The 12277-nt window shown below is 36.5% G+C and overlaps 1 protein-coding gene across 3 annotated transcripts; it reads left to right on the top strand.

The window, feature by feature from the left end:
• Positions 1-411: 411 nt before the first annotated feature.
• Positions 412-11933, top strand: LOC140761156 (LEC14B homolog). 3 transcript variants are annotated; one of them, XM_073098362.1, is made up of 11 exons: positions 414-532; positions 697-730; positions 851-1312; positions 1406-1525; positions 5137-5214; positions 6062-6241; positions 6970-7047; positions 7251-7423; positions 10096-10251; positions 10486-10546; positions 11460-11933. In XM_073098362.1, the coding sequence occupies exons 3-11, from the start codon at positions 950-952 to the stop codon at positions 11613-11615; spliced, it is 1365 nt and encodes a 454-aa protein (XP_072954463.1). In that variant the 5' UTR covers positions 414-532; positions 697-730; positions 851-949; the 3' UTR covers positions 11616-11933. The 3 variants fall into 3 exon arrangements, with proteins under 3 accessions (XP_072954464.1, XP_072954463.1, XP_072954462.1); XM_073098363.1 differs by lacking the exon at positions 697-730 and having other exon boundaries at positions 412-532; XM_073098361.1 differs by having other exon boundaries at positions 445-730.
• Positions 11934-12277: the final 344 nt, after the last annotated feature.

Genomic DNA, 12277 nt, shown 5'->3' with positions numbered 1-12277 from the left:
TTATCTTTGACAAATTATGCTTTGCTAATATCATCTTTCCAGTTAAAACTTCATTTATTATTGATTACCATTGATTAAAGATATAAAATAAAATAAAACAAAGAGATAATTAACTTAGATTAAGGATTAAAGTGAAATTATCTCCAAAGTACACTAAGCCAAATCCAAATTATATCTATTAGATTATTATTTAATTAGATTGGCCAATTTTAAGATACTTTTGTGGTTAGCGGATCAAACAAGTACTTGGTGACCGTACACGCATCCTACCTTCTCGGGGGATCCGTAAATCTCCTACTACAGGCCACCCTCCACTAGCAAATCGACACATGACACTCTTCTCCACTACAAGCGACGTGTCATCTCGTAAGGAATCCGTCGTACCAAACTCCCAACTATTCTAGAACAAAGCGTCCTCAATATCCATCGGATATTTCTTCGTCTCCGCCTCTTTTTACCGAATCCCCCCCAAATCGCGAACTCTATATCGCTTTGTAGAGCAAGAACTCGAACTCTCGCGCTACTATCCCAGGCAAGCGATTTGGAGCTTCCTCTTTAATTTCTTTTCTCGCGCCGCGAATTTTTCCCCTAATAGTTTGTGTCCCGATTCTCGGTAAATCTGCTCTATTTTGAGGAATTTGCTTCTGATTGTTGACTAACTTTGCACGTTTCTTGATCACAACTCGTCGCCTCAAGCATTGTTGCTCCAAATGAGGGATTTTTTTTTTGGGTACGGAATGTGTTTGTTATTGTTCATATGTTTACTAGTTGGTTCGTTCAATTTTAATTTCGTTAGGTGGATATATGTGTAGTTCTTATGCTTGCTAATCTTGCTTATTGATTGTTACAGAAGGATAGTTGGCGAATTGGGACTTATTTGGCTTTGAAAGGAATCATGTATGGATGTGGGCATATGTAGGTAATAAGTAAGCATATTTTGTATTCCAATATGCGTGGAAGACGGCGGATTACTCGAGGAGGGTCATCTCGACAGAAGGATCTAATACTTCCTGATGAAGTATTTGTCATCGATGAGGAAATTGCTCATCTCACCAGGCTTAGATCAGAACCGAGTGATAAAATGCGGAAAGTTATCCGTACAGGGAGGAAGATGCCAATCTCAATATTTAAGATGTTATCAGGAAGAGAATCTAATTGTTCCGGAATGGGGAGATTCTCGTTATCTGATCGCTCCTACCTGCTTGGTCAATACGTGCCTCATAAAGGTCCGTGCTGTGTGGATAGCATGGATAGTGAAGCTTATGTCTCGCAGTTCTCTCTTGATGGTTCGCTTTTTGTAGCTGGATTTAGGGTATGTAGTAGGATTTAAATTGCGGTAGTTTATAGCTCAACTCTTGCCTTATTTAATTTCATTAAAATCTAAATTTTCTATATTGTTAATCAGGGCAGCCAAATCAAAATATATGATGTTGTCAATGGATGGAAAGTGCAGAAGGACATTAGTGCCAGAAGTTTGCGATGGACGATAACTGATACTTCTCTTTCACCTGATCAACGGTATCTTGTAAGTCTCCACAGCAGTTAAATGACCACTTCGAAATATTAGTTGCTGTAGGTCCACCAGTTAAATTCTTTGAATTCACTTGTATCTGATATTTATTGTAGTAGAACTGAACTAGTAAATGTTTCCCTTTTCACATGTATGCCCTTATTGCTAATCATGTCTGATAAACCAAGAAGGTCAGATCCCAATTTTGCAATCTTGAGTTTTTAAGTTGGCTGATTTGTAGTTGCCGGCATGACTTGAATCCAACTATTCACATGTGCTACAAATAAGAAGCATTGTCTAAACTAATCATCATTTTTTTGATTGAACTTGGTTTCAAATTTCTAGTGAGGACTTGTTTGGAGCTGTTGTCTTACTAGTTGGTTGTACTCACTAATTCTATGGTTGAGCCTGTTTCAATGCATGTGCTTTGACTTGATTGGGAAATTTGGTTGACAAGGAAAAGACATGCCATTTTTAGGCTCAAGTTGATTGTTATCTGACATGAAAACCTTAAAAGGGAATGCCTCAAATGTTTTTGTTATATTAGGTTTATTATGGATACATGTGGTATAAAGTTTGTGTACGTTACAAAATTCTTTCTACTTTGTTGCTAAACATCTTAGTGTGGTTTAGTTCTAGACAAAATAGTGAATAAAGGGTATCCCAATATATGAGGCTCTTGCCTATGTGGGATCTGGGGATAGAGATGTGCACAGATGTACCTGCTTTTAAAAAAGGTTGTTTCCAAGTTTTGAAACTGTGTCCAAGAGGAAGCCCTATTGTCTTGGATCCAAAGGGCAAAACCTTAAAGGCTTATATCCCAAGTGACATCCTCTCTTGCAAGAAATAGTAGTATATTAAAAATTTTAAATGATTGTTATACTTGATTGGGCTTATAGTGTATGATCGAACTAACTTTGTGCAAGTGAAAGCCTTATTGTCTTCGCTGGCAATTAATATTACACTTAAATATCTGGAATATCCTGGCTGCTGCTTAAGCATAATGGTTGGGTAATTTAGTGACTTCTGTAAACATGTGAGACTTGTATGAAATTAGGTTAATTTAGTAGTTCAGCTTAGGCATGTAGACGACAAATTCTTAGTTGTTTGCACAAATACACTCAAGTAAAGAGAGCCTTATATCATGACATAGATGGACGGGTTTGGTGCAGAGCTCAAACAATGTTATTGTGCTGACTCATAAGTAGTAATGAGTGTATATAAGACCAAGGTTCATAGTTTCAGCTGATCTTGACCCTAGACTAATTTCAATGGGGTATCGACCTAGTCGATATTCGGTCCGAATCGGACCATTTTAGCTGGATCAAATTCCATCTAGCCAAAACAACCTAGATATGAGACTCACTGCATCTATTAAAACACCTTGACGATCCGTCAAAATAGAAGTAAAGCAAGCTCCTCCTCTGACAGATTCGATGGCACCAACTTTGACGACCTCAGGTATGATGCGAACCGAGTCAGATAGGATCGTATTATGAGGATATTGAGCTTGATGGATTGAGTCTATTTATCTTTTAATTAATTCATGTTTATCTCTTATGTAAGGCTTTTAGATACGTTTAGTTATGTCATGTAAGTATTTAAGACAAGTCTAGTTAAGTCATGTAAGTCACTAAGATATATTCAATTAAGTTATGTAAGGTACTAATGCAAGTTTAATTAAGTCATGTAAGCCTTTAAGGTAAATCTTAGTTCGAGCTGTATAAGCTTTTAGGATTAAGTTTGAGTAGGACTCGTTATACCCGACCTCTATATATGGAGGGGTTGGGCTTCTTTGTTTATTTATCCAAGCATCCAATGAAGAATTTATAATTATGTTTTAGCTTTAGACTATCTTAGGAGTAAGAGTAAAATAATCTAGGAGTATAAGTAAATTAATTATAGTCGAGTAGATCTAACTTAAAACTCTAATTCTACTCCTAATCTATATCCACCATCTACCTCCACGAGTCACCCACTCATATGGCCGATCACTACCATTCCACGGTTGTCCGCCACCCTCCGACGACCTCCACAATATCGGTTTTTTCTTTTTTCTCATTCTGACCTTGCTCCACTATTTTAGCCATAACTTTTTATCTGGATCTTTGATTGACTTCATTCCAAAGCCATTAAATTTGAGACTTTCGAGGTTACTACCTATCAAAATCTTAAGATCATCCTGCAAACAAACAGTTCCAGATCTGGTTCGTAACAAGGTAAGTCCTTTTTCTCTCCTTTTCATTTGTTTTGCCTTTTTAATTTCTCCTCTCTTTCTCTCTCTCTTTCTCTCTCTGCGATCTCCCGACATCGTCTCTTTCTCCGACGACCTCTCCACCTCTTTCTCTCTTCAATGACCTCCCCACCTCTCTTTCCTTTCTTCACTTCTCTTTTCTTCTCTGTTCAGCAAAAGAGAGAGAGATAGAGAGAGAGAGAGATAGAGTGGAATAGACGAAGAGTGTGACCTTTTATTCTTCTTAGACTTCTAACACTTAGTCGAGGAGAGGACATGGGTGAGAGAGATAGTGGGAGAGAGAGAGAGTGAGTAGGTTTTTTTAATTTTTGGATTTAATAAATGAGAAATTTATATTTTGTTTTTCTTATATATATATTTTAAATTTTCAAGATTTTTTCTGTATTTTAAAATAATTTTGTAGATTTTTATGTAGTTAAAATAGTTTGATACTGAAATATGATTGTCGCAGTTGAATATGTATCAATTTTTTGGTAGTCGATCCCGATATTTTAAACCTTGTATAAGTCCTAGACCCTTATCGAGGTAAATGCAACATAGCTTTTGACTTTGAAGCATGCGCAATGCAACATAGCTTTATAGATTGTTGGGTGCACATCTTATTTGTAATTAATTTCTTATGTGTGCTTAGCTATGCTTGTTTTATTTGAATTGGATTGTCTCATCTCACCAACGGTATTGTGATCCCTATGGAATATTGGACTATCTAAATATCACTAGTATATTTGCTAGTGCTCCAAATAGTAATATTGAAGATGATAATAATATTGTTTGATGATTGATGCTTGAGAGTTTTGCCCCATAAACCTAAGATAGGTTTTAGATTACACATTCTCTCCATTTTATGTTTCTATTGCAAAATCACCTAAATTTGATAATTTCTAATGTAGAGAAAGAAACAGATATCTTTAGAGAAATGTATGCGTAAAATCTTGTCTACATATGAGTTTTGCTCAGGTAGAAGTACAGTACTTTTGGAATTTTTAAGAAAGTTCATCATCTTTAAATTGCTTCATGAATATTTTTCGGTGTTTCACATGTGTATCTCTGCTCTAAACATGATTTATAATTTATAATTTCATTACTTGATGTATCTTTCCTTGGCATTCACTTATCATAAATATCATTGAACCATCCATGCTCTATATAGTGTGTGTGAAAGACAATCATATATCGTACTATAATTGTACCTTACAATTTTTTAGACAAAATTTTGAACTTTCTTAAAAATAGTAAAAGATTAAATCGATTCATTCAGAATTACCTGTGTTAGTCACAGATTTGTGATTTGGGTTATTGCACTTAACAATTTAATGTTCCATAGTTAATCTTTTATGGTGTTCTCATTTAAGTTTAATTAATCCTTTTGCAGGTTTATTCCAGTCTATCACCTGTTGTACACTTGGTGAACGTGCAGAATGCTGCAAAAGAGTCGCGCGCCAATGTAACTGTATGTTAATCAACAAGTTGTTTATTTCTGTTAAAAGGGTAAAAAGTAAAAAAAATGGAAGTCCTAATTTTTAGAATTTCTTTCACCGTTAGCTTTTTTTTTTAAAAAAATATTTATGTTCCTCCATTTTTAAAGAAATAAATAATATATTAAAAAAATTTAAATAGTACAGAGAGTACTATACAAGGCCAATCACTGATTAGATAGGTGTGCTAAAAAATAATGTAAAACAGTACAGTATCAAATTTTTCGTTGGTTTTCACTGTAGCAGAAGGGGGGGGCCAAATGGGCGGGCTTCCAGGTTGGCCCGTGCCACCCATAGGTAGTTTGGGCTTGGGTCGGCCAGGTCGGGTCGGGCACGGGCGAGCTGGGCCTTTGATTAGGTCTAATTATAGGCTTAAGCCTGGCTCGGACTCGGTTTGGGCCTGGTCGGGCATTAGCGAGCTGGGCCTTTGATCAGGTCTAATTATAGGCATTGCATGATAGCTAGTTGGTGCAGTCTAATTTCTCAAGGTTATAATGATAGTTTAACATGGAGGGGATGTTGTAAGTAAATGATTGTGTTGATGTAGTTTGAACAGATGGGCATTATTAAATTACTGAAGCATGATATTTTCTACATAGTTCTTCTTTCATCATCTCAGACTATCACAATCTCTTGGCAGATAATAAATAATGATTTAAGTATCTCTAAGTATGAATATGTGAGGTGAATAATAAATGACAAGAGTAAATGATAAATACTATGTTGTTCATACCCTGATTTTTGCCAGCCTTTTTGTTCTGTCATCTTTTTTAAATCAGACCTTCTGATACATTCTTTTAATGTTCTATTGTTTTTATTTAGGATATACATGAGGGCTTGGACTTCACTGACTATGCCGAAGATGAAGAATTATCCTTCGGAATATTTTCTGTAAAGTTTTCAACTGATGGTAGAGAGCTTGTCGCTGGTAGTAATAACGAGTCGATATATATCTACGATCTGGAAGCAAGTAAACTGGCATTGCGTTTTCCAGCTCACACAGTATGGAAATTCTCCTTTGAATATATATATAACTTTTCTAACTATACCATAAATGTGAATGTGTTCAATTAATTATAGTAGGTCTTCAAGTTCTAAAGTAAAAATATGTAGTGGGTAGAGGAATAAGTTTTGATTAATCGTTAGCATATGAATCTTTACCTTTTGGGCGAATTATCAATGAAAACAGCCTGTATGATGTTATCTTGTGGCTTTTCATGCAAATCCTGACCTGTTTCTACTGCACATATGATATATCTTCTTTACTATCATTATCTGCATCTTCATGTTGAATCACTTCGTTGGAGGCTGAAGATGATACTAACTTTTTTACATTAGAGATCTTTAGAATTTCTTCCTGGCCTTGGTCTGGCTGAAGTTCATGTCTATTTTTTTGGCTTGCTGAAATTCTTTAGCTGTGAAATTTTAGCAATTTAAAGAATAACTTAATCAATTTAATTAATATATGCCCAATTTTGTTGAACTTCACTTCTATAATATGCCAATACATATTTTTCCAGATCTTGTCCATCACATCCTCCCAACGAATTGGAACTTGCTGATGATGAAGTACTTGTGAAGTATTTGTGACTCTTTCTTAGTCTTTTCTTTTCTGCAATCTAAAAATCCTTCCAAACTTTTTATATCTATTTCATGGTTGTTCTTGCAAATTATTAATTGAAGTGTAACTTCTTTTCTGAAAATCCCCTTTTTTTTGGTTGCTTCTCCAGGCTGATGTCAATGCTGTCACCTTTGCTGATGAAACTGGCCATCTTATATTTTCTGGGAGTGATGACAGTCTGTGTAAGGTCAGTTGCTCCTCAGTTGTCTGCTCTGCAGAAACTGTGGCATTTTCCTGGTTAATGTTCTGATTCTGCAATACGTAACCAATAATCTTAGAAAGGCCCAAATAGAGTTAGTACTGATTTGTAGACATCCACATGGTGCTCTTCTTCATTGTTACCCTTGCCTTTTCTTCACTAAAAATGTATGGGTATATTCTATCATTCAGGTTTGGGATAGGCGTTGTTTTACAAAGGGAAAACCAGCAGGTGTTTTGGCAGGTCATTTACATGGCATTACATTTATTGATAGTCGCAGAGATGGGCGTTATTTCATCTCCAATGGTAAAGATCAAACTATCAAACTTTGGGATATCAGGAGAATGTCCTCCACAATTAAATTGTAAGTGTTCGCTTACCTTTTATATCATAAATTTATTAAATATACTTGCATCTCGATTTGTAGAAATTAGAAAAGGCAATTACTTGATACCCATATTGGGTTAGAGATATCTTACTTCTTATACTTATGTTTAAAGTCACTTACTTTTTGTACTTAAGTTTAAAAACACTTTACCCACTTGTACAATTTTTTGTATCAAATCAGTCACTGTACTTGTAACTAAAATGAAATATTTATTTCTCATCAAACTTAACATAATGGTCATAAATTATCAAAATACCCCCCCTGGTCTTGTTCCTCACACAACACCCCACACCCACCCCCTAAAGATGGAAGTAAGAAAAGAAAGAAAAAAAAAAATCCTAGCTACCTAGCCGGTAGCCACTAAGCTCTTCTCCTCTCCACCTTTCCTCCTTCCACTTCTCACCTGCCTCCTATCTACTTCTCTTCTTCATCCTAAGCCGATCCAGAAAAAAGCAAACAACATTGAGGGTTTGGCTTCAATAACAAGAATGGAAGGATTAGAAACTGTAGAACAACTAATGACAGTCTTCTTGGCACATAGAGTAATTCAACTTGTTAACCATCATGAGTAGGATAATCATCTCGACTAGTTTAATGCCATGATAGAAGTTTGTGACCATAATAGTATGTTCAGATGACAGTAGAAGTTCTCATTCCACTGCACAAAAGAATGAGCTTTTGTGGTATAGTCTTTTTGTTTAACATTTAATCAGTCTTTAAAATGTAGATCTTTTCAGACTCTTGCATGCTGTATTGGTTTTCTGAGTAACTTGTTTGACTCGATTTGATAAGAAAAATTGCAACTTAAGAAAAAAAAGGAAAATAGTAGAGAAGCCTGTGGTATCATATGTCTCCATCTTGGATTTGTATAAATCGCTTTGTGACACATAAGATTTGTTATGGATTTGTAAGATTGAAAGGTGGATTGTTCCAATTAAGAGATGGATATTTAATTGAGGTTTTGACTTCAATAACAAGAATGGAGGGATCAAAATTTAAAAGACAGATTTGAAGACTCATTTCAAACTAAAAATGAATACTTCCATCTGGTGACATCAAAATAGGCAATAAAAAGGACACAATTTTGATTTGACACCAATTTTAAAGAGGGTTCCTTTTATAGCATTGGCTGAAATCTGCGAGTACTATCTACTTAATCGCAGACCAAATTTGTTTCACATATGAAACACCAATTTCTTGATTTTCTGTTGTAATTTTATGAGATTTCTAAGTGCAAGACATTGTCTAATATTTGTGCTAATATTTACTTAATTAATAAATACTTTAATTAATTAGTTTAATTTGCGAGTACTATCTCTCCTCTCTCCCTCTTATTGTCGCATCCCTTAACTTTTCTTTTCCTCCATTTCTTCTCTCCTTTTTCTCTCTCCTTTCTCTCTCGTTTTCTCTTCTTCCCTCTCCCTTTAATTGTCGCAGCGCACTACTTTTTTTTTCCTCCATTTCTTCTCTCTCTCTCTCCCTTCTCTTCCCCTCTCTCGCCTTTTCTCCTTCTCTTCTTCCCTCTCCCTCTTATTGCCGCAGCCCACCCCTCTCTCTCTCTCTCTCTCTCCTTCCTGCACCCATATCGAGCGTGATCGGCTGAAATGACCGATCCCAACCTGATTTGGCCGATACTGATTGGTTTTGGTCGATCTGACTCGGAATCGATCGAAACTGGGTTCCATGCGCCGACCCACAAAAGGTGGAGGAGATGTTGCCGATGGTAACCAGCAAGCCATTCTCCATGGCCGACGGCCATGGAGCTCACATCCACAGTGGTTCGAGCCATGAAAGCTATAACAAAAGGTACAAATGGAACGAGGCAGATGATGCAAGGCTTCTAGACCAGTGCGGCAACAAAGCTGAACACGAAAGTTTAGGTATTTACAATCTAATTATTAAACTTTAATTAAATATGTGGGATGGGAGAGGACACACTAGTGAGTCGAGTTGTGCTCTTCAATTGCTTCGGTGCTTCAATCCGACGAGCCAACTCTGGCGGGGAAGAAAGGAAGAAGAAGAGAGAGAGAAGGAAGGAGGTGGTTTTAGCATGGGGAGAAAATGGGGTTTAGGGTTAGGTAGGGCTTCTTTTATAGGAAATTTTTTGAATTGAATTCAGAAATTCGACGTTTCGGCTAAAGATCACGGGACTATCTCCTCATCGCGTAAGGAGTGAGAGGAATGGGAGGTAGGTCATGTGTGCTGCATGTGATAAATCATTTTATTATTCTTTTCTGGTTATTACATCACCAGAGAGTCGATAGGTGGTTATTGCTTGCTTTGGCGATGCTTTGACGTTGGATCAACAACCCAGATTTTGGCGAGGTAAGGAGGAAAAAGAAGATGGGTGACTGCAGTGTTGGAAAATGGAGGAGGTTGCTAGGGTTATATAGAGAGGAATTTTCCTAGGGTTTGGCAATACATTGCGACAATGTTGGCGGAATTGTCAGGTGGGTTGATCAGAGTGGACAAGGAAAGGGGAGAAGAAAAGGAAGAAGGCAGGACCTTCCTCTCTCTCTCTCTCTCTCTCTATATATATATATATATATATATACACATTTTTTTTTCTTCTGGTTATTACACATAAGATTGAGGCTTTTATCTTCTAGAGGAAGGAATATTGACAAAGTTTTGTACTGATGATGCAGTTCATTACCCAAGACATTTGAATGGGACTATCGGTGGATGTTATACCCAGCGGAAGCTAGATTTTTGCAACATACTCATGATCAGTCGTTGGCTACATTCAGAGGTCACTCAGTCCTGCGTACTCTAATTCGCTGTTATTTCTCCCCTGCACACAGGTCAGCACCTCATTGCTTTATTTATCAGATATAAGTTATTCTGGCTGCATTAAGGTGGATATATTGAAGATAGGATTAGCTTCCTTGTTACTTTAAGTTTAAAGTTTCTCCAATATTCTAATTTATGCTCCCATCTCTATGGATACTTCTAGAGAGTGGAGCTTTGTACAGTTTCGAATTTGGATAACCTGAACACCAAAGAATGATTTATATCTTCTTTTTCATTTGTTGCAGCACTGGTCAGAGGTATATCTACACTGGATCCAGCGACAAATGTGTTTACATTTATGATGTGGTAATCCAAATCGTGTTCTCTCTCATGTTTTCTGTTTATCCATTATTTTTATTTGATCAAGTACATTTTTCTCATAATTTCTCATAATTTCTGTTAGATCTTATAAACCTTATTAAAATAAGGGATTCCCTATTTCTCAAAAATGGTATATTCTTTAGTATGGATTTGAGTGCTAGGCCTAATTAAATCTTGTTGTCTGGTGCTTTTAGAATTAAAATCCAACATACTTTTTAGCTAGCTAATTGATGCAAAACGTGGTGGAGAGAAAGAATGGAGGAGAAAATAACGGGAGAAAAGAAATAGGGTTTCACACATCCACCCGTAATATAGTTTTACACTAATTTTCTCAAAGGAGAGCAAAGTTAATAATCTTCATTATCTTCAAAAGAAAATACAACGAATCTATATATGATCTACAATAAATATAAGCAAAAGATACCATAAATAAGAAATAAACAAAAGATACCCTAAATAAATAATAATACAAAATCGATCACAATCAAATTCTTATAGAAGGATCATCAAAACTGTCCTGTGGTATACATGCCATCATGTTCAATCAGTGATGTCCGCATCAATGATGTACCAAGTGAACTTGTGCTTATTCTTAAGAGATTTGAAAATCTCTTAGATGCCTTTCAGATAAAGTCACTAGCTTTACATTTTGTGTACAGTTGATTCCAGGTTTTTAACCTTACATGATTTTAGCCTCTTGGTGGAGTTCCATTCAGGGAATCCATATGAGCTCATGATTTTCTTAACAGATCCTGGAACTCAATTTAGTCTGAGCATTTTGTTATCCCTTTTTTTGGTATATAGCTTTTTGTATCTTTGAAGTAGTTTGGTTGGAACTTGGAAGTGAAATGGCAGTGGTATGATGATATTGTTCTAAGTTTATTTTGCAACATTTCAGGTAAAGGGGAATATTGTGGCAAGGCTTTCATGGCACGGATCAATCATTAGGGACTGTAGTTGGCACCCTGAGATTCCGGTGCTTGTTAGCTCCTCTTGGGACGGATACATTGCGAAATGGGATGCTTCAGGGTATGATGCAGATCTCGCAGTATAACTTGTAAGATAGATCAAAGATATAAATAATCTTTGTGAACTAGTGAAGAATACCAGCCTGCAGCAAATCAGCAGGATTGAAGTATTTATGCTCAATGTTCAATTGTTTAGCATAGATTATCGAAGAACGCAGGACATCATAAATAAGTCTGTACATAGTTTCTGGGAGGCACCATCTCTCTTTTCAAAGATTTGGTCGTCAAAATAGAAGAGACATTTTTGTATAATTTTTCATCCAAGCAAAATAGGCCCTTTGTTATTTCAGTACTTCGAATTATTGTTTTGTGAATAAGCAATAAAAGTACCTGGTGTTGGATTATATGCTTGGCGACATCGACATATATAGTAAATGGTATTTTGGCAGCTAAAATGCAGGTGCATGCTAACCCATATTTTATGATTCACAGGGCCAATGATCATAGGAAAATGTTTAGTCTTGATGAACACTTTGTGAGCATTGTCAGTAATAGCATTGATCAAGCTGGACTCTGGCCGATTGCCTGGCCGATTCTTCTGAGCTAGCTTTGAGCTCGCCTTGCTTAGTTAGTTATGGGGAATGCCGAACAGCCTTAGCGGAGATTGAGTGAGGGTTCATCGTGGTCGGAGGTGCTGAGGCAATTGCGGCTCGAGCCTCCGGGTGGACTCAGCCCTTAACTCGGCGAA

Source organism: Typha angustifolia, chromosome 6 (assembly GCF_048772165.1).
Source record: "Typha angustifolia cultivar Huaian chromosome 6, ASM4877216v1, whole genome shotgun sequence".
Lineage (NCBI taxonomy): Eukaryota > Viridiplantae > Streptophyta > Magnoliopsida > Poales > Typhaceae > Typha > Typha angustifolia.
Note: the sequence above shows the minus strand (reverse complement) of the source record. Positions and strands in the feature narration are given on the sequence as shown.

Coding starts and splice junctions, on each gene's coding strand:
- LOC140761156 (XM_073098363.1), top strand. CDS start 950: ATGCGTGGAAGACGGCGGATTACTCGAGGAGGGTCATCTCGACAGAAG. Junction 7,424..10,095: donor ATGTCCTCCACAATTAAATT/GTAAGTGTTCGC, acceptor CTGATGATGCAG/TTCATTACCCAAGACATTTG. Junction 10,252..10,485: donor TATTTCTCCCCTGCACACAG/GTCAGCACCTCA, acceptor CATTTGTTGCAG/CACTGGTCAGAGGTATATCT.